The sequence below is a fragment of the Equus przewalskii genome, chromosome 4 (genome assembly GCF_037783145.1).
Source record: "Equus przewalskii isolate Varuska chromosome 4, EquPr2, whole genome shotgun sequence".
Classification (NCBI taxonomy): domain Eukaryota; kingdom Metazoa; phylum Chordata; class Mammalia; order Perissodactyla; family Equidae; genus Equus; species Equus przewalskii.
In genome coordinates, this window is record NC_091834.1 from 77,498,539 (window position 1) to 77,521,911 (window position 23,373).

A 23,373-nucleotide genomic window follows, 5' to 3' on the forward strand; every position below is an offset into this window, starting at 1 on the left:
TTTCTGATGTCATGTGTCATCACAGTTTTATCATCTGTTGCAACTCTGTGAATTCCAAAGATGTGCTTTGGAGGAAAGAGCACAGGAAAAGGTCATTGGATGGAGGATGGGGAAACAGGAGGCGGGAGGATGAGAGCAGTTACTTCCCTTGGCTTGGCTCTGGTTTTATGAAGCAAGTGCTTTGTTGATCCTGAGTCAGTTCATCTTTCTGATCCAAGGTCTTGCCTGAAAAGTCATCTCTCTGATAAGACACAGCAACCTTCCCTTTTGTGTGAAACCCATGCAAGCTGTACACTTCTTTGCAGCATCTACAGAAATTCTTCTGGCTCATTACTTCAGTTATTGTTATCCATTTTACCAAGACTCTTCTAGTCCTTTCAGTGTGTGGAGGACGGGACAGCATAACCAGGATGCTCTAAGCATCTGCAATGACAGCACATTTGCTCTGAGCCCTTCCAGAAGTGGGAGAAGGTTTTAAACTGGACCTGCATCAGTACATAGCCTTAATGTCACTTACCTAATGCTGGTTCTCTTTCTGGGTCCTTCTATTATTAAAGATTCTATTTAATCAATAGCAACTGAGTGATTTTGCCTTGTCAGGGGGAAAATGGTTCAAGTTTATTGACTTTTGAAGCTTTTCATAGTCTAATTTAGAAGAGTTCCTTGTGCACTATCTTAAAAAGAAAACAACTCCAAACCTCTGTTATGGATTCCCTGTACTTTTGCAGTATTCTGTCCCTTCCTTCCAGCCTATTTAGGAATTTTTAATGGAAAACTTCAGGACTTGATGAAAGCTTTTCTTCTTTTCCCACATTTAGCCTCTGAACTTTCTCACTCTTGAGTTTAAGAAACGTAGACATCCCTAAAATCTAAAGTGCACTAGACTTAGAGTCTTTTCTCAATTCCCAGCTCAGTAAGAATGTAAGTGACTCAGACTTTGGTGTCTTTGTAGACATTCAAAATGGAGTATTTAGGAATGTTGCTAGTGCTGATTCACAAGAGTGAGTTCTGCTGAAGCGCAGGCTTCATTCATACATGACCTGGGCAGAAGTTTACTGTTTACTGAATAAATTAATAGAGTTAAGAAGATTGCAAGTGTTGGAGAATATTTAATCGATGCACTGTTTCAAAGCACTTATATGAATCATTTTTTTAAAACTACAACTTATGATTGAATTGCTGAATTGATAAAATCTTAGAGCAGAAGTGGAACGTAGAGACTAAAGGCTCTAAATGCATTATTTTACAAATGGAGAAGTTGAAAAAGAGAAGCAAAGTGATGTGCTCAAGGTTACGATTCTGTTAAGTGCCAGCAGTGAGACTACAACCTGTTTCTGGTTCCCTCTCTTCTCCAACTGCAGCTGAGTTCTGTTTATCTCGTCATGCCAGTAGGACACAGTGGAGAAGCTATAATACTTCATTAGTTTAGAGTAATCACTTAGTTTAGTTCTAAACAATTAGTTTAGAGTAATTTGAAAATAATCAAAAGAGCTCAAAAATGCTTCTGATTTTCAAGCCTATTTACACTGATCTCTTTCTGTTGGTTTTAACAAGGCTTTACCATATTTGGTATTATTTTGGAGAGTTAGTTGATAATAGCCAATTAATCAACCTGTATATTCAGAAGAGGAGAGAGTTAAGCTTGTTTGTATCTTTTCTCTACTTTATAAGTTAAAATCTATATTTGAATTTATGATAACATTTATGAAGCTTTCTAACAACAAATTTTTGTTGAAATAGTTTTGTGGTGACTGGATTTTATATTTGGATGCAATAATGCCTTTCAGTATGAAGTGAAGATTATATATGAAGTTTTGAAACAGGTTTAGCACTAAATTTCCGCTAAATATCTATGTGATTCAAATCACTGAGGGTCTTTGCAACTTTGGAGTTTAGTTGACTTTGAGGTTATGTTTAGTGCTATTTTTTTTCCAAAGCAAAATTTGCAACTATCAAGTTATTTGTGGTACTCTATTTGCCATAAGAACATAAGTATTTACTTTTATTCCTAGCAAATGTCATGGTTTTGAAATATATTGAAGTTTTCAAAATATTCCCAAATATTTTGAAGATTTCTAAGAACAAGTTTTTATTTTATGCTATCAAATGAGCCACGTTATTTTTCTGGATTTGAATGTTGGCTTGCAGAGATTTGAAAGTATGGTGTGGATGGTGTAGACAGTACTTCACATCCATGCCCTCTGGGTTTTTTGCGTTTCCTTGCCTTTAGCATTCTTGGATGCCTAACTCACTAGAATCTTTTTCTTTCCTTTCAGGTAAACATATTACCAGAAGTGCAGCATCAACTTTGCAGAAAGGAAGGATTATGTCAAATAATTAGGAGATTTCCAGGTAATCTTTAGTTTGCTTCCTTATACACAAATGAGTGAGCTATGTAGGCTTCGTCAGCAGACACCAACTAATGAAACCTCAGATCAGCATATTTAGCTCCTTTGTCTATCAATTCCACTATCACAAATCTTCCAGAATCCACAAGGTTTTGCCAATGGGAAGACTTTGATAGTAAGGAATACAAGCATGACACTGATGTTCTTTCTTTTGGTTTTGCCCCCTAACTTTCTAGATGAATGTTCCTTGTCTTCCTTTGTGTTTGTCTTTAAAATAATTGCTGTTTTATTTGGAAAACAATTATTGAAGTATTCTTAATTATATCAAACTTGAGGTTTTTAAAAAATATATTTCTTCATGATTAGTTGAATCTGATAGTAACAGATTTGTTGCTTCTATCTGAAATCCTCTCAATTTGACTGCATATTTAAGACAGAATACTGGAGGAGTAAATTCTATGTCTTGACAATATTAGAAATTTGGGACAAAAAGTGACCATCTCCAGTTTCCTCATAGATTCCCAGAGTGGGAAAAAACCATCAGATGGTATATGGCTCTTCATGGATGAAATTATAGCCTGCTTTAAAACCCATCAGGGAAAGGGTTCCTCAAATGTCTTGTTTAAAACCCATTTGATATTTAATAGCTTATGGCCCTAGAAAGTATTTCACTATATAATTAAAATTTGGATCTGCAAAGCTTTAATTCTGTTTTGTGTGTGTGTGTATGTGTCCTAGTGGAATCAGAAACATGATATCTTAACCCATCAGCTTTTCCATAGGATTTCTACTTCCACACCAACATAAACCACATTGGCATGTGTCATTATAAAGACTGTAGTCTCCTACTGTCATTTACCAAGGATTAAAATAAAATAAAAATGAATCAGCAATTAAACTTTCAATTTAAGATTCTCGTCTAAAATAAATCAGAGACATAAACCTGGTTTTGTAGTTATTGTTTTACCACAATTGTAACTGACTCCATACCTCTAAATTTTGTTTTTGTTTTTTGTAAATGTCAGCTGGGTAGTTTTTTATTTTACAAAAAAAAGTAATGTTTTTGTGAGGAGCAAGTAAAAAATTATTTTTCATTAATACGTTATTAATATCTATAAATCCAGTTAAGGCAATTTGAAAAAAATTTGTTTATGTTTTGAATAGAACCTACATATTTTTAAGTATGTTTTTCTTTGTTGCTCTTTACATTTCCACATGGTTGACTCAGAACATTGTTTCGTTGGCATTGGAGCTAGCAGAATAGAGTCACAGGAGTGAAAGACCGTTGATAGCCAGAAATGGATTACCGGTTTAAAAAATTCCCCAAAAAACTTTTGGATAAGTTTAAATTTTATATTTTGCTTCCATAAAATTGTAAAGTTTTTTTATGTCTCCTTTTGCTTCAAACATTTTTTATTCTCAAGAACATCTATACGTTCTAGACATATGTAGTCCTTTCTCCACTCTGGGTAGTGTGTTAATTTTCTATTTATCTGTATGACCAATAAGATAGTTTTACAGGATATACGCCCTTTTAAGCGGAATTATTTCTCCTGTCATGTTATCTTTTTCTAGCTGACAATTTCTTAGATGTGTAGCTTTAAAGGACTATGTCTCAGCATTATTTTATGATTTAAGCTTTTAAACAATAGCTTTTGTTGTAGACTTTTGTTAGGAATATATAGTGTATAATATAAACTCAGTATTCACGAGATCAAAACATTTTATTTATTGTGAATACTGAATATTTAATTTTGCATACAGATTAGATAGCAACATGTCAGTATCTAAGTATATAGTACTATTAAAAAGGTAAGATAGTAAAACTAAGCATAATACTAAATAATTTAGGCATTTTATTTAAAGCCAAAATGGCCGTGTCATTTTAAGCTATGTTTCATCTGTAGGTAGGCAAAACGCAAATTTTGAAACTAGAGATTTTAGCTCTGCCCCCTGATAGCTATATGACTTAACTTCAGGCTGCTGTTGGTTTTTACTTTTGGTTTTTAATCTATAAAGTGAAGTTAATGAGAGCCATTTCATAGATTTAATTTTGAAAATAAAGTAGAGTCTATAGGTGTGTGTATAATTGTGTGTATATAATTTGATTTGAAGAATAAAGAATATTATATATTATGCCTAACACATAATACTCACAAAATCATAACTGGATCATCCTAGATTCGAAACATCAAGCAACAGACCTCTCAATACCTAATATTTTCTCTCTGTATATGATTGACTCTTACTATGATTTTATGTTTCTGTCAAAAACTGTGAATGGTCTGAGATTTCACTCTGCTTCCAACCTCACAAGTCAGCCTCCCACAGTTTCATGGGTGCTGGCAGAAGACATGAGACTTCTGGGTCAGAGACAAAGGACTTTATTATTTACAGCAATAGCAGTAGGCGGACTATCAGCATTTGCACCTGTTCACTGAATCCCAGTTCCCACAGGGTGATGTGAAGAGAGCTAGGTGACACTTGTATACTTAGTGGTTTGCAGTTCAGCAGAGGAACTCTGAGCTTAGGGAGTTTGAATATTTTATAATGAGCAGTGAGCATGCCTACCCTTTGCCGCAGAGGAAGACATTATTTTTGTTATAGTGGCCAAAACCTTCTCTTTGCTCTGGAGTGAGGCACCATCTCTATCTTTCAAGGCTATCTGCTATATAAATATCCTTGAAAACATAATTCAAAACAAAGATGGTCAGTGCCTCTGTTTGCAAAATGTGCAGAAATATAAAAGATGCCTGGAGAAGTGTCTATCAACAGTTTCAGAGAAGAATGCTTGACAAGGTCTAGCTGTGAAGCTTCTCAGTGTATAATTCTGAGCAAGATTTAAAGCCTAATTATGCTTTAGTATTCTTATCTATAAAAATACATTTGGCAATGATCAGTAATGCCGAGAATCCATGATTCCACTGTGCCGTTTTCCCATAGAGACACGTGCCCCAGGTTTTATCTTAAGCAGTAGGTAAAGACAGGGATGCTAAGAAAGGAAGGATGATCATGCTGGTAAATGTGGTTGAAACCCTGCGAGTGTGGCAGGACAAAGAGTTTGGGCCGGATGTAAAGGAGTGTTTGAAGACAGCATGTAAGACTAACACAGTCTGTTCTGTTCCATAGCCAAACAGAGTGTACCTGCCATTAGACTTGTGACTCACATTGAAAGGAACAAATCCATGGAATTTTTACTGGCTAGCACGAAGATTTATTTTTATCTTGCCATTTAATGCTTTACCTTTTGACAAAAAAAGTTTCATAATTTTTAGTTGGCCCAGACATGTTGCCAGTGTTTTTTGTTGCCTTTTATTGTTTGTTTTTTTGATAAAAAAAGATTTCTTTCCCATATTTGAAGTATAAGTACAAATCATAACATCAGAGAACTGTTTTACTTGGGCAGTGAGTTGTTGTTCGTTCTTTTTTATGCAGCATCACCATCCAAGAAGTCCTAGTTAGGAGTGTGCCAAATTTTTGGCAATTACTCATTCTTTCCATAGTTTTATCTTAGCTCTGAGCACTAGCTTTCATGTGAAGTTTGAAATGTACCCACACTTATACTCAAAGATAGTATTTTGAACATTTTAGCTCTGTCTTCATTTTTTTAGTAACATGAGAATACATAAAGAAAAAGGGAGACTATAGATGAAATTTAATCTTTTGTTGTATCTAAGCAAGACTGGACTTTAAAAGATTATAGATATTTACTATCAAATATAAAACATAGCTTTAAAATAACATAATTGAAATTATTATTTTGTTGTTGTTGTTTAAAGATTGGCACCTGAGCTAATATCTATTGTCAAGCTGCTTCTTTTTTTTTTTTCTTCTTCTCCTTAAACCCCCCCAGTACATAGTTGTATATTCTAGTTGTGAGTGCCTCTGGTTGTGATAGGCGGGATGCCACCTCAGCTTGGCCTGATGAGTGGTGCCATGTCCACGCCCAGGATGTAAACCAGCGAAACCCTGGACCCCTGAAGCGGAGTGCGCGAACTTAACCACTCGGCCACAGCACCTTCCCCTGAAATTATTTTTAAACATTGACCAATAATAGTTTTTATCTCACGTGACACTGATGATTGTTTTTAATATTCTGGGTCTAAAAGTTCCTATTTAGCATACGATATCAGTGAAATATTGTCAGGGAATCCGGTAGCCTAAGTGGAATTTAAACAAAGCTACATGGAAATTGTCAATGGTTAATACCATTTGAGTATTTTTGTAGCTTTCATTCTTTTCCTCCCCTCTGCTACAACTTGGAGGAATGCTCTCCTTCCAACAAGAGTACAAGAAATGGAAACATTCCCAGTATTAAAAAGGATTTGAGACACATCTGTAGGAGGCAATCAGGTAAACTTTCCAATAGGCTAAAGTTTGCCTGTTCTCTGTGCCCTCCAATGCTGACGCTCCCTCTCTGTGTCTTCTGTGTGCACCTTCATGCTTCTATCTTCCCGAGACCTCCGCTTCCTGTCCCACACATGATTATATCCTTTATGCAAAACATTCTTTCCCCAAGGAAAACGCTCATCTCTTTATTAGTATGACTGACTTCAGCTGGGTAATCATAGAAAGTAAGCTGATGGAACTAATTCAGACTAAATTATACCCTCACCCTGGTCATAAGCCTCTTAAATGTATTTGCATTTTTATAAAAGAAGCTTGAAAACCCAATGAATTTCTAATTGGTAGAATTTCTGGAAGTGCCTTCAAGTTCCCATTCAATTCATCAACAAGCCATCCACTCCCAAAGCTTAACCAAACCCATCTACTTTTCTACATCTCTACCATGACCAGCCAAGTCCAAGTCAACATTCTCTCATACCCTTCCCACTTCCTTTCTTGTCCCTGAAAAATCAGTCCATTATGGAGACTGAAGCCAGAGTGCTCTTTCCTTCCATCCCTTTCATCAATAAAACAAATTTGTTAGGCCTGCTCACAGCAATCTGTCTAGGGACCAAACAGTGAGGCCCGGATAACTAGTTCTCTGATGCCCTGACTTGATCCAGGGTTAGATTTTATTTAGAATAGAAGTCACACACCCAAATGTTTACAGGGGCTTGGCGTGTGACATAACAAATTTAGAAGCTTGAGAGGCCAGATAAGCTGCCTATTTCAGTATTTGGTCTGTCGTCAAATTGATAGACTCTTTAACATAAGCCATTTGGTCTCCGAGAAGAGGAGAGGAGTTGAAGACATAGGAAAGTACAAGGTAGTACCATGTGACATCATGCAGATATACCTCAGCAATGTTGCAACGCTGGAATTTAAAGAAAGGTCCCTCATGTTTCTCATTCCTGTAAAATTGACTTACCACTAAGATTCAGATCAGACCTCTCTATCCCCACACATCTCTGTGCCTCTTCCCCTAGATTCATCTTTGCTTTTCCCTAAACCCTTGGTAATTCCAGCTTCCATTTCCCTCAAAACAAAACAATAACTATGCTAATCCCTGAGGACAAGGAAGCTGGATTTTCTGCTAAAACCTTGAACTCTGGAGTTGGGAGGGATTATCAACATCTCTTCGCTACTTATTATTATCGACCAACTATCCTGATCATTCAACAGTTTCAATAAGAAAATTATCACATGGGTTAACTTCTTCCTCTCCACTTCAAATCTGCCATGATTCTTGTCAAAATGATGTCCATACAGTTGACCTTTCATCATCCTAACCTCACAGCTCTTTGATCTCATTAGATCCATGGCCTTCATTTCTCATCAACTTCACCCTCCCACTTCTGTAGCCTTGCTCGGCAGCTTGCATCATGCAGAACTACTCCGGCCTGGAACCTCAGATGACACTTTGGTACTCTCTCTTAATTCTGCTACTTTCTCCAAGTCCATCAGCCACTTTTGGTCATAATTTCTTTCCTGCCAAGCCTGGACCTCTTGGTCTGCCATTTGCAGTATTTCCGTCCAAGCACCTGCAACATTCGTATTTTTCCACCACACCAGCCCTTAAGCCACCAATTATAGAAAAACTCCTACACTCTTATTTCTCTGCTTCTACACAAAAAACACTGGAGAAAATCACACAAGTTTGCTGTTCTCTCTTCCGAGTATGTCTTCCTCACTCGCTAAAATGGAAAAAGCATACTGCTCCTGCAATTGTCAGCTCTACCACCACCACCAACACAACTAGCTAGTAGCCCCTCAAGCAACCTCTTCTAATTTCACCCTAAAATTCTTATGAAAATACATATATTAAAAAGTTTAATAACTATTTCTAGCACTTGCAATACAGAAGAATATAGCAGGAATTTCCGTGCATTCTAAGGCTGATAGAAGCAGAATGGGGGGCCGGCTCCATGGCCGAGTGGTTAAAGTTCACACGCTCCGCTGCGGCGGCCCAGGGTTCGGATCCTGGGCACGGACATGGCACCGCTCGTCAGGCCACGTTGAGGTGGCGTCCCACATCCCACAACTAGAAGGACCTGCAACTAAGATATACAACTGTGTATGGGGGTGGGGGTTGGAGAGATAAAGCAGAAAAAAAAAAAAAAGATTGGCAACAGTTGTTAGCTCAGGTGCCAATCCTTTAAAAAAAAAAAAAGGAAGATTGGCAACAGTTATTAGCCCAAGTGCTAATCTTTAAAAAAAAAAAAGAAGCAGCAGAATGGGCTGATGGTTTGCATGTGGTTTGTAATAGCATGTCTCTCTACAGTTTTAACCAGCCATCGATTGAGCTGGAAGACAAGTTAGACACCAGGAAACGGAGCTTAATCTGTCATTCAACTGTAGATTTCAGAAAAGTCAAGTGGTGAGCCAAGGACACATTCCTTCCAAATTGAATATACAGTAGTTACCCCTTATCCACGGTTTTGCTTTCCAAGGTCTTAGTTAACCACAGTTAACCATGGTCTGAAAATATTAAATGGAAAATTCCAGATATAATTCATAAGTTTTAAATTTCATGTTGTTCTGAGTAGCATGATGAAATTTTGTGCTGTCCTGCTCCATCCCACTCAGGACATGAACCATCCCTTTGTCCTGCATATCCATGCTATATGTGCTACCTGCCTGTTAGTCACTTAGTAGCCATGTTGGTTATCAGATCCAATATAGTGGTATGGCAGTGCTTGTGTTCAAGTAACCCTTATTTTACTTAATAATGGCCCCAAAGTGCAAGAATGCTGGCAATTTGGATATACCATAGAGAAGCCGTAAAGTGCCTCCTTTCAGTGAAAAGATGAAAGTTCTTGACTTAGTAAGGAAAATAAAAATGTTGTATGCAGAAGTTGCTGAGATCTATGGTAACTTTTATTACAGTATATTGTTATAATTGTTCTATTTTATTATTAGTTATTGTTGTTAATTTCTTGCTCTGCCTAATTTATAAATTAAACTTTATCACATGTATGTATGTATAGGAAAAAAAATAGTATAAATAGTGTTCATAGGAAAAAAAATAGTATAAGTAGTGTTCAGTACTATCCGTGGTTTCAGGCATCCACTGAGTGTCTTGGAACATATCCTCCATGGCTAAGAGGGAAATACTGTATTGTTTTAGAAATAAAGACAATATAAAGAAGAGAATAAATACCCCAAATTTACAAACCCAGAGAAATTATTAGGAACATTTTTGTGTATGTATTTCATATTGAAAATATATGTATTGTTACTCAAGAGTGTGTTCCACGTGAAATCTACCTGATTTGCTGAGATAAATTTATACTTTCCTTCCTCTGTGTTCCTACTGTACCTTGTGAAATCCTTCATTATAGCCAAGTCACATTGTATCTTAGTTGTATTTGTATGTATTTGTCTCCCCACAAGGACTGAGACTCCCTGAGGGCAGGACCTTCTTTTTCGTCTCTGAAGTTCAGTCCATGGTCATAGGTCCTGGTATATAATAGTCACTCTAATATGTTTAAATGAGAGACTGGAGAAGATGCTAATGGAAGGGGTTAGAGTTGTGGAAGGGGAGCCTTGCCAGTCATCAGAGGGTCTTGGTAATGTTTGGACTAATTTATCCGTTTACCCATTATGAGCTCAATATTGAGTTGATGCTATGGGGCAAGAACAGGGGCAGGAGAAGTAGAAAGTACTGTCTCATTTCTCCAAGCCATAAGTAGCTAATTCGAGTAACAAGGTATTTGCGTCTATGAAAGAACCAGAGAGCTGTTACAATATTGCACATACACAAGGCAGAAAGTTATCAAATTATGTGGTATAGTACTAACTTCTAGGTGATTACCATTGCAGCCAAGAGACTCATCACCTCGTTGCTGTCTAAAAGGACAAGCTTTCTTGCATTATTGGTTGTTCCTCATCCGTGCTGGACATGGACATGTACTTCCTTTAGGTGGGCTCGTATTTTTGCACCATTTCAACCCAAAAGTCTTTAAATATTTGTTCGTCATTTTTTGGGAGGAGAAGCTAAGTACTGACTGCCAGAAGGATGGAGTAGCAAGACAATGGTGAGAGTTCTCTCTCTTTACTTATCCAATAATGTTTTAGTACTTCTTATAGATTTGCTCTCTAGGCAGTTTTCTTCATCTTAATGATTCTGCATTCAGGGCAGAGGAAATAAATCCAATACTTCTTGCTGACTATTGTGCTTCTGCACTTTTTCTCCATGGATTCTGTGAAAGAAAGTGAAGGTGTTTGAGATATGGCCAGAAAACCTAAATCAGAAAGAAAGAGCATTGATCTAGATTGCAGTGGACGTTAGGTGGATTGTTTTTCTTTTTTAAACTCAACCTTGAAAAAGTCTCAGAAGCCCTATTTAACAAAGAAATGGAATTGCTTTGGTCGATAACAGGTAGAATACTACCCCCTTCATCCTCACCTTTGTTCTTTCTTTTCTTCCTTTTGGTGGCCCCCGGAAGCAACTTCCTGACGCCGCCTGGCCCCCAAGAAGCTCGGGAGAGTTCAATCTGGGGACCACCACTCTGCATAAGGAACTCTAGCTTAGACGGAGTTCACAGCCATCAGTGGCAGTGCAAAATACTTTCGTGATTCTATTTATCAATCATGAAAGTCAGTAGAAATGTTCTTCTCTTTCCTTCTTGTATCCTGTTTGGGTTTTTGGCCATCTATGAGAAGGAAATAGATGAGAAAGAAAGAAATAATGAAATAGAAATCAAATTTTAAAAATTGATCAAACATGCCTTTTAAAAGTTCCTTTTACTTTTTTATTATACCATTATTACACTAGTAAGATACATTCATTATGAAAAGAACAGAAAATACAGATAAACAAAAAGAAGAAAATGTAAATCTTGTGAAATTACATAATGTTCCATACATTTCCTATTAATGTATAATGTTTACATCTAGAGTACTGTGCAATTCAAGTATGAACAAATTATGGTATATTTATCAGTGAAAAACTATGAAGGCATTAGAAATGATGGAAATCTACATTTATTGGCACAGAAAAATATTCACATCATGTGTTGAGTTAAAAATAAAAGAATAATAATCCCGATATCTATATTATGTATACTATATTTTGTTATTATATATCTTGCCTATTTGTACAGTGTCTATGTAAAATGTATAGTAACAATGTTTTGTTTTAAAAATATATGCTTACATATATACATACATATATTAATTCATTTAGTACTCACAGTGTCTCCATGAGGGATGTATCATTATTATTCCTTGAATGAATAATAATAAATAATAATAAATAATAAATAATAATAAATAGTCAAGTGTAGAGAAATTAGGTAAATGTTCCAGGCTCGCATATCTAACCAATGGTATCTGCACTTAGGCAGTGTGAGTCTGGAGCCTCCTTGCTCTTAACCGCTTCCCTCTCCCAAGCTCCTCGAGTGGTATTCAAGGTCCCCACAGGCTGAGACAGGCTGTGTTTCTCCCTGGTCTCCCATTATTCCCCGAGCCCAGCTCTCTGCTCAAGCCGAGCTCCTCCCTTCGCTGTCCCTCCCACAGCACGCTGTACTGCCCTCTCCTCTCTCTGCCTTCATCCTAATGACCTCGCTTTAACTTAATCAGGTCTTTAAAGACCTTTTCTCCAAATACAGCAAATTCTGAGGTACGCGGGGTTAGGATTTCAACATACGAATTTTGGTGGGACACAGTTCAGCCCATAACAGCCAGGGATGGGTGGAGTAGGCAGGGAAATGTGATTGGCAGTTCCACCAGATCCATACGGAGAGCAGAGAACAGATCCCCAAAGGAAGAAAAAGATATTGGAGAGAAAAAATGGCAGATGTCTATTATTATAGATATTTGATAAATGCTTATTGATTGGTTATGATAAAGTCCATGTAATTCTTTAGGCGGAACTAGCCCCTGCTACCCTTCCCAAAATCACTTTAAAGTCAGGGATTATTATCTTTCCTTCTCTTCAAGCCAAGAGCTCGATGCTGTCCACTGGCAATGCAAGTCTGCTGGGCTAGCTGTGGATTTGCCATGTGTGCTTCTTCCTACCTCGAACACCAGTTCTCACATGTTCTCAGACTTTGCCTCTGCCCTCCAGAACTAGCTAATCTGAAAAATTAATTAGTTCTGATATACTTTCCTCTCTCAAATCCACATTTTTTTTTCACCGAACATGAATGAATAATGAATGAATTCAACCCAAATGAATAATTCTATTGATGAGAATTTTAGACATCATTGCAGACCAGTCAGACCGTCATGGAAACTGTTGAATCGTGCAAATGCAGTGATCACCTACACATTCTGACCTGTCCATAAAATTCACCATTCTGCCTGTGAGCCATCACTCTCTAAATTAGCTAATCACAGCCAAAACCAAATGGAGATTTGGGAAAATGATAGCCTAGCCTTACTTCATTTCCTTGAAAATGGGAAAGAAATATCTGCTGCTGGACTATAGCCTGGTAGTTGGAAACTGCGTAGTTCTTCCTTCCACTTGGCATTGCTTAAAAGCTGAGAAGCAAGCTTGTCAATGTGCTTGGGATATATACTGTGTAGTTCTTTATGCCTGGGCACTGGCAAGACAGGAGGGAAGGTCAGTGTGGCTGGTAGCACTGGAATGTGTGGATGAGCATGAGCTTTCGGAAACTCACTTTTTCTTCTCGTCTTTGGGAGAAGCCAAACCAAGCTCTCTGACCCAAAGGTGTCTCTTGCTCTTGTGTTTCTCAGGACTTGATACTTTGCCCATTTGGCGTCAGACCAGTTTGAAAGGGACAGCATGTCCATTTTCCAGTAAACATTTGGCAGCTCACTGACATCTCTGAAGTTGTGCTAAAGACTGATCAGCTGAGGGAGCTCATTAATCCCTCTGCTCTTTGGTAGGGCAAGTTTAAAAGGTTCTGATCTTTTAAACTTGAACTGGTTTGGTAAAGCTTTACATTGCTGGTTTGCGATTTCTGTATCTCATGTCATCAGGTAGATATATTTATTTATTTCATTTAGAGAGTTTGTTACCTTGTGCCAAACACTGTTACACGCTAGAGGCAACATTGCACGGCACACTTATAATATGTATGAGTCTGCTTATTAATTCTAATTTCCAACAGACCATAAAGGAAGAGTGATAGGAGTGATATTCACTTTTGTTGTCTAAATCTCTTTAGCAGGCCTCTATTTCCTTATATCGATGATAAACATAGGCAAGTAGTATTGTGTCTAAATAATGCCAAAACACTAATGTGTCTAAATAGCGTTAAAACACAAAGAACTTCAAACACTCAAACTGGGTTTCTTTGCATTATATAATAAAAACTCAGTAAACTGTATTTGTACTCATGGATTTAATTATGCTGATTAACCAGGCTGCATCCATTAATCAATAGTTTCTTCCTAGCTATGTGTAGACACATTCCACGACTCAGGATGCAGCTGGCAAAAATAAACTATTCCATAATTGTTCATGTTTTCCTCAACAAATACATCCTCCAAACAGTGATTGTGATATTTTCCCCGTGTCAGTTCTTCCTGAGCCACTGTATTTGCAACAGAAATATTGGCAGTGAATCTGAAGTCTTGATAAGATGTCTGAAAAATGTAACTTGCTTCAAAATAGATGCAAAAGTGCTTCATGTGGCCAAACTTTTTATTTTTAAGCCATTCGGGATTGCACTATTTGAGGATTATAAAGGCCATGTTAAGAAGGGTACAGAACAAAATCAGGTTCTAGGATTTAGCTGCTGCAGTCGTCAATGTTTATCCTGAAACTTACATGCTTGTTTTGCTTTATGAGGAAGCTCAGTAAGTGAATGAGAATTATACTATAATTTTGATTCATTTGTTTATGCATTTTCAAATCTATTCATTGTATATATTATGTCTATATTATATCTATCTATATCTATATCTATATCTATCTATCTATCTATTTGTATATTTAGAGAGAGAAAGAGAGTTTGGTGTTAAAGGATATAGTGTGTTGAACTTCAAGATAATGTCTTTCCTGGTCTCCTTCTGGTCATAGAGATAGATATTGAACAACAACAACAAAAAATTGCAAGCATTATGAAAGAAAAACAGTGTTAGTAGGTTTATAGTGCTTAAGGCTTTGTTCATTCATTTTCATGGAAGTCCAGGGCCGTGAACTGACTTTTGATTTGCAAGATGTCATTAATATTAGAAAATATAAGCCTACTAAAGTGATGCATTAACTGTAATGCACACAACTTCATAAAGTGTCTGTTATATAATACATTATTCATGGGAAAATGATGCTTGTTATGACTAGTTGCTTGAATTCTCATTGTAACCATAATAATCAATAATTCAATTTATCAGAACCGATGCATTTTAACAGGCATTTAGTGTCTTCCAGTCTGACACATCTTGTTGAAAAATATATTGATGAAGACCCAAAATGAGAGTTGTAGCAAGCTATAAACAAAGTGAAATACAGTCGTTTCCCTAAGTAGAATCTTAGAATCCTTCATTTGTAGTTGCAGTTGTAATTGGAAAGGATACATATCTTGGCAGAAGTATAATTAACTCAATGAATAGGATAGCTTTGGAAGATGTTTTACTCTCTGGTGGTGGTTTGGGTGCTTCTGTCTTGGAAAGAAACATAGACTCTATTACATAGTAAACTCCCTTCAGATCCTGTGATTCATGGCATCAATAACTTTTGAGACTATTTTCTTTGAACTTCTCTTAGCACCATCTAATGGTAAAATATGGAACTTTCTCTTTTCTTCTGGGTCATTTTAATTAATGACATTGTAGTCATAGCAGTAGTACAATCCCAGTGTTGATAGCCATTTTACAAGAAAATGTGTAGCATATCAAAAAGTTAGCTTACCCCAAAAAGGACAAAAGTAAGTAATTCATCCACATTAACTGAGAGAGCCTTCAAAAGGCCCATCTTGCTTCACTCATTTCTGAGCAGCCATTAAGAAAGTATCTACTGATACAAATTCTAACCTAAGAGGTTAGTAAAATTCTAACTTTCTACCTAGTGGAGGCAGAAGTGAGGAATCCCATGGTCCAGGTATGAGGAGACCTGAATTTTAGTTCCACTCAGCTACTAACTATAGTTATGTGACTCTGGGAAAAGTATTTAGTCCATTTGTGCCTCTTTCTTAAACTTTTAAAATAAGAACAATGGTACTGACCATTCTTTCCTCGTAGAGTTGTCATGAAAATGCTTTATTAAAGAATATGTGTTGTAAATCTATGAAAGTAATATGTAAGGCATCATTTCTGTATTACTCAGGATATCAATGAATTAATTTGGATAGGAAAATTGAATGAGGTTTTCAGTTTTCCACATTGACATAAAACTGTCACAACAATATATATTGTTCTTTTGGAGGCCTTCTCATATGGAAAGAGACAGGCAAGTCTTACCTAGAGTTAGAGGTTTAGTGCAGACAGTCATCAAATAGAACTAGCACTAGTCTTGGTTTGTTTTATAGATAATTACAGTGGGGCTTCATGATGGCATACCACATGATGTGTTTTATTGATAAATTACCCTAAAATAATAACAAGAGTTAACATTAACTTTTTTACTTGTTGTTCGTCAGACACTGTGTCAAGCACTTTACATACTTACTCTTTTAGCCTTCTATAACAATCTATGGGGCAGGTTCTGTTATGTCTTCTTTAGATAAGGAAATGGAAGCTCCAAGAACCTCTGACTACAGAGCTAGAAAGAAGCAGATCCAGATCTCAAGTTCTATACTGCACCTCTTATAATAAGCTTGAGCCACTATACTGTATTTTAAGCATGTCTTATAATGCAAAAAGATTAAAAAAAGAGCTATTTAAGAAAGCCTAATACTTGAGCCTAATGAAAAATTGAACTGGTTTACCCATTTATTATTATTATTATAATTATAATCTTTCATCAACTAGAATTATCTTTGTAATTTATTTATCATAATATTTACATATAAGCACATGTTAAGTGAATTTGCTGCAGGCAGATGATTGTTTTTGTCTTGTTTTGTTTCCATCTTTTGATAGGGAACTCAGTAGCAGATGGGAGTTGCCGCCCTGGGTAATCAGAAGCTCAGGTCCTCCGTGCTCCTTTGTGGGTCCTTGTTACCTTTCTCTGTTACCCCTTTTCTGGTATGCCCACTCTAGGCTCAGCTCTCCAAACCGTCTACAACCTGTCTAGGCAAAGTGGAAAATTACCATGACAAACCTCATACTGCCACCGTATGTCCGGGGGTAGGGGTTACTCAGATGTGGGTATAGCCACCAGGCTCAGGGCTGAGCCTCTGGAATGATAATGACCTCCACGGGCCTCTTGAAAGGGCCAAGAATTAGTTGTCCTGGTTTTTTGAAGCTGCTCTTCTGACCTTCATAGGAGGGTTTTTAGAATTCACTGATGGTGCTGCCAAGCTGGTTTATAAAGCACCAATCTGGGGATATGGATTAATAAATGTAAGTAGAACCAAATTATGTTTTGTGGGAAATATATGATTTCTGTGGAATTAATGGTTCTCGAAAATGGTTTTCAGAATGAGTAATTGCTTTGACCTGATTGCACATCTGCTGTTGGATAGCGGTTACGTGCAGACTGAGCCAGGCTGCATATGTGTGAATCCCATCTTGGCCCCTTAATAGTCCAATGTGCTTGGGCAAGTTTCTTACCTTCTCTGTGCTTCAGTTTTCTGTCTACAGTGTAGGGATGATAATGACTTTGTCTCCTAGGATTGCTGAAACAATAGAATGAGTTAATACAAACAAAATATTTGGAATAATGCCTTGCACAGAGTGAGCAACACACAATTGTGAAGTATTATGATTGTGGCTTCAAAAAACATTTCCATAAATATTGGTTGATAATTACTGGCTACCACTTTTATCTAGTTTAGTAAGACCCACGTTTTTTAAGGTTCACTAACCTGGGAATGAAACTAAGATTTTAAAATGGTCACAAGAATATTTCTTTGACTCTGCCTACACTCACTATCTTCAGGCTGCTTCATCTCAAAATCCTGCTACCAATCACTTTTGGGTTGTCCTAAAGCAATCTTCCCATTCCTAAAAGACCCCACGTACTCTTTTGATAGCAAATATGTTTATTGACCTCTGGTTAATCTGGAAATATTTATAATTTACCTACACACATAATTTCAACAAAGCAGTGTAATGCCCTAACTTTAATATAAAGGACAAATATAAAAGGAAAGTACTTTATAACAATTTTTAATTCAATATGTAAATGTTTAGGCATAAGGACACCATAGGGTGTAATGGAATAGTCAAATGCTCTCACTTATATTTTGAATCACTGTGAATTGACAGCTACAAATTCAGATTGGTGCAGTTGTATTGTAGGGAAACCAGGATTCCCTGGGTCACATTGCTGTTGGTGATGAGCTTTTCCCAGATAATGAACAACTCTTGTGAAAGTTATAAACAAAACAAAGTGTAATGTTCCCTTGCTTGACCATTGAATTGCATTCCTTCAAAATTCAGTGGATGTTAAAACTGGGTGAAATGCTTAGAGTTTATATGTAAAATGGAAGCAAGCTCTAGGTTCAAATAATTACCAACAGGATTTTCATCCATATCAACATCCAGTGAGACATTTGAAAGTGATGTGGGACGAGGGACAATTTGCTGTTATGCGCAGGGTGACAGTCAACATAGTAACAGCTGTTGTGGTGTGTGCACTGGCCAATGTGATTGGATGCCTAACTGTTCAAACAGATGCTGGACTTTATACCTTAACCAATGCATTCCACATAAACATCAGCTTTATCTTACACAAGGCAGAAATCTAGCATTTATGACCCTCATCCATTAAATATCAATAGCATTCTGAATCATTGTGATGCCCTCAAACACCCTCTTTCTCTTAGAGGATTTGTCCTTTGTGCTCATGAACACAATCCTGTCACATTTGCTACCGTGTCCACCATTTACTCCTCTTCTGCTCTGGTGCCCTGTGGTCGTCTGTGGCTGGTGTACATCACTGGTCACGGTCACCAAAGGCGCTCTGCCACTGGAGTTCCATGTGGCGGGGGCTGCTGCTGCTGTGTCTGTCATTTTCTGTGCTGAGGTGCCATGCTCAGTGTCAGGGATACTGAGTTTCATGCTGTGCCTTCTTCTCCTCCAGCTGCTGTTGAAACTGTTGGTGCCATGTCCCATTGTACCAGTCACTGTCTTGCCCATGGGCTGGAAGTCTCTTAGTGTTCTCTGAAGCCTGAATAAGTCAAAACTAAATTGATTTCCTCACTGCTGTAGTCAAAATCTTTCTTTCTAATTTTTTCCTAATGGGTGTAATATTATACCCTCAACCTCTCATGGATAATTTGAAAAACTATATTTTCTTAGTATTGTTTTAGCTTCTGACCTAAAATCTGGAGTGGAAGTAAAGCCTATGGAATATGTGAGCAACATACTAAAAGCTGCCCTCCTCTTTCATGTCACCCGTTTATCCTTGAATTTCTCTCCCATCCATCTTTTTGTTTTTTTTAGAATAGATTCCTTACTATTAGGCCTCACCCACAGCTCTTTCAGTCGAGGCCAGACATAGTGAACCCCTAGTTGACCGTAGATTAATTTCACTCTAGAACTCTACTATACTGGTAAATAATAACCAGATAGCATTCCTGTCATCTTTCATGGAATACAGGATCTAAAAGAACAACAACAAAAAATAGGTGCCTTTTCTTTCTTTTCTTGTTTTTTGGGGTTGTGATGGCAGTGTTTAGTATTGTCGAGCTCTAATAATGTTACAACTGGACCTGAAGTATTTCTCCTAAACAGAATACAGGAAGAAGGCTGTATTTATCCTTCAAATATAAAGTCATAACTATTTATATTCTTGTGTTCCAAATATTTCAGAAGCAGGAACGTTTACTTTGAATCTAAATACAGAATTAAGAAGAAAAGGAGGAAAATTACATGGTTAAGTAAACTTGTTACGCCTAATTTATCTTTTTCAGTTCAGTATTTTGTAATATTTCTGTTTCTAGATTCCTTCTCAGTCCTGTGTAGGTCAGTCAACAGCCAATTTTAGAAGAGCTTGTGTCATTTAAGGGAAAGAACTTTAAACTGTATTCATAGCAGGCTATAAAAAGCAAAGATACCACCCACAAAGTAGTGTTTAAAATTTCCCTGTTGTATGATTTATTGGTAAATCTACATGTGTTGTGCCGAGAGCAAAATGAGCAATGTACCAGGTGTACCCGGAGGTTTTAATTAAGGGAAATTTTACCTATCAGACAGATTTTAATAGGACATTTTGCTGTGTATAAACTATTGAAACAACATTTTAAGCTGTTTCTGGGTGAAAAACCCTTAATTAAATAGAATATAGCTCACGTGGTGGGGCGGTGAATAAAGCTGAACAACCAAAAACCTAGTCTTATGTCATTTTGAAAATTTCTAGTCAGAAACATGTGCCCTAAAGTCGACTCTGGGACTGAGGTTTCTGGGACTAATGGATACTGTGAATGTTTGAAGTGATTTGGTAAATAAAAGCCAGATTTGGGGGATGGGAGAAAATGCTGAATAAGGAGCAGCATTCTCTGAGAAAATCATCACTAGTGGCAAGTTGGAGACTAGGTGAGTAGTTCTGAAGTATAGTACTGAAAACCTGAATTGCAAATCATTTGATGGATAATGGTGGCCATGAACTTCTGTCACTTTTCACTCTAGACCCGTGAAATTGAATGAACGCTCTTGAGTTCCACTTTTCTCCTAATAGAAACTTCATGTATTTTTTTCTCTAAATCTGATTTTGCTTTCCTGCCGGTGGCACCCCTTTCCTCACGGTGGAAAACCCCAGCAGCCAACCCAGGCTGTGGGACCTGACCTCTGCCGCAGGAGACTGAGCCAGGAATGCAGGGTTAGCAAAAATGGACCCCTTGAGAGAAAGCTACACATTATGTTGTATTAAGCAAACAAATTTAAAAATTAATACACCTCCTCCAACAACAACAGGACTGACTGCAAAAGCCTTGAAGAGTAGTTTAAATTTTTTAATAGTTCTTTTTTTTTTTTGAGTGAGGGATCGTTGAAGACAAAATGGCAGCAAAGAGGAAATTAGCCTTACTCAATGCACAATAAAATTTCTGCCAGATTCTGTTTATGTAAGCCTCTTTTCCCCTTAGGCAACCTCCTGTACCTCACCTTAGGCGGCCTCTCTCCGCACTTGCCTCTTTGTTCACTCTCCTCTCTCCAACTCACTTGCATACACTAAAAGATCCATTTAATTCTTCCCATTACTCCAAACAACATAACAAAGACTTGGTTCCCAAATAAGCATGAATCATTCTTTCTTGGAGAGAAAACGAGGAGGGGAACACCTGTACTTGGGTATTTTTTCACTGTTACCCAATATTTTCCCCTTTTGACTTAAAGCTAGCTTGAATTCTTTCCACTACTTGCAACCCAAGCTTTTTAATTCAACTTCCATTGGCTGTCTACAGAGTCACACTATAGCAGGGACTGTGAGTGGTTAGCTCATGACCTTGAACCCCTGAGTGTTACCGGAGCTCACAGCAATGACTACACAGCCCTAGTTAGTTGAAAATGACTGGGACAATATTAGGTGCTATAAAATTAGTTTCCCTAAGACATTTAATGTATTTGGTAAGAAATAGCAAGATATAAATGTCTTGTTATTCACCATCCACCTATTTTAAGGCATCTAAGTAACAACTTAGAACTAGAAGTTCGTCTGGGATTGCTACACAGGGACATGCAAACAAGTCATATTAATTGAGATGATGTGCTGATGTTATAACTCTAAAACCTGTGTTAGAGTGTGTTAAATCTCTGGAAAATAATTCATATATATATACATATATATGAAATATATATTAGTTTATGTGTTATATGTATCTTGACAGAATAAGAGGTGAGAGATGTAAGAGGAAAATATGGAGACTATCCTTACAGAAAATAGTCATTTGAATTTAATGTCTTGGTCTAAATTCTACCTGGACAAGAGACAGATTAACTTCAGAGTTTAAAATCTGGACAAGAGTTGGAAAAAAAATCCAAAATTTTAATCACCTAATTAACGTCTTTAAAGACCAACAATTACTTAGCACTTCTGATATGAAGATCCTGTTCCCTTTGGCTCAATTAATTGGCTAATTCTTTAGTCATTTACAAGATATAAACAAGCCAAATGTACCTAGCTAACGGTTGGCTTACTAGCTAAGGTTGAAAACTGAGATACCGTTTCAGAAACTCTTGTCAGGTTCTGTCTCGCTTCTGACTCTCACCTTTGTGTCTTCATATATTAGGAGTGGACTCCTGTGTTATAATGTCACTCAGCCCAACCTGACCGCCACAGACTCCAATCATTTTGCTGGTCAGTTGGAAGGAAAGAGCTTTAGGACAAAATGGTTCTGTAGGAATAAGTTTGTTCAGTGTCCTAACCAAATATCTCTTCTGACATATTTCCGTGTTCCTGACCTATTTCTGGCATTTGGATCTCTGGCCCTCATTAGATTTCATTTTGGCAATTAGCTCTAGTCTCTGCATGTTCTTTATTCGTGTCTCACTCTCGGAGTCAGATATTATGAAAATCGTGCTATTTCAAATACGCACTCAGTTTACATATAATACATTTACTTGTAAATACTATAGAAGTAGAGAAGCAAACTGACAGCAATACCATGCACATTTTTTATTATACCAAAATTATAGGGTAAAAATTGAAGATTGAGTTGGTCTGTGAAGTTGACATTGAAGAAGAGATATGCTAATGTATGGTTTCGTTGAAAATAGGGGCAATCACCCCCAGTGTTCGTGTCTTACATTTACATTGGGAATTGACTTCAATATACTTAAAAAGAATTTGGAATCGCTGTTACAAATTTCTGGTTAAGTCATTAATTTTTCTGATGTAAATTATATCAATAATATTTCATGCTATATGCAAAAAAAATGTTTCTGACAAAAAAGTTTAACATTAATAAAGTGAGTAACTTGTTTTAACACTGCGTGGGCTTGGACTGCTATTCTATTATGGTATTTGTTGCACTTTGCGTATTAGTATTTGTTGGAGCTTGTGTTTCAAATTGTTATTAATGATGCTCATTAATTTATACCAAATTATTCATCTTTGGTCTTGCTGAAGTAGTCAAGCATTTTTCCCCCTCCTTTTCCCCTGGAAAATTCATGCAGAAAAACATCAAAGCAAAATTAAGCTGCCATAAAGTAATAAAACAATCTTTCATGCTGTTTGGTCATTGCAGTGAAATCATAGCAGCAAGAAAATTGAAGTAGTAGTCTAGACATAGCTTTCACTACCAAGGAAAATGAGCAGAATTCAAGGTTCTTATGTTGTCATGTCAAAACAGAGCAGTCCATGGGAAAAATTGTTTTCCTAGAGTGGCATGACTTTGACACTTCCACTGAAAAAGAACAGAAAGGAGAACATTTGTGGCTTGCATTTGTCGAGTGCTCAATAAGCATTTGATTGATTGATTGTTTAGTTGGTGAAAAGTTTATACAATGACTGCCCCTTTAAAACATATTGCTATGTCATTGATATGGTCATTTTATGGGTCAAATTGCATTTGTAGAATTATGTATTAGTATTGCCTTTACATGTGCAGTGTATCCATACTCTTAAAGATACTCTTTGGCCAATGCCACTTGCATAACGAAAGTAAAACTGTATTAAGGAATT

At 37.0% G+C, this 23,373-nt stretch overlaps 1 protein-coding gene across 7 annotated transcripts in view; it reads left to right on the top strand.

The window, feature by feature from the left end:
- CPED1 (cadherin like and PC-esterase domain containing 1) overlaps positions 1-23,373 on the top strand; it is a 272,369-nt gene that overhangs the window by 59,202 nt on the left and 189,794 nt on the right. For all 7 annotated transcript variants that reach the window (XM_070616405.1, XM_070616407.1, XM_070616409.1 and 4 more), the window contains exon 5: positions 2,277-2,352. In XM_070616405.1, coding sequence (XP_070472506.1) covers positions 2,277-2,352 — 76 coding nt within the window. The remainder of the gene's footprint in view (positions 1-2,276; positions 2,353-23,373) is intronic.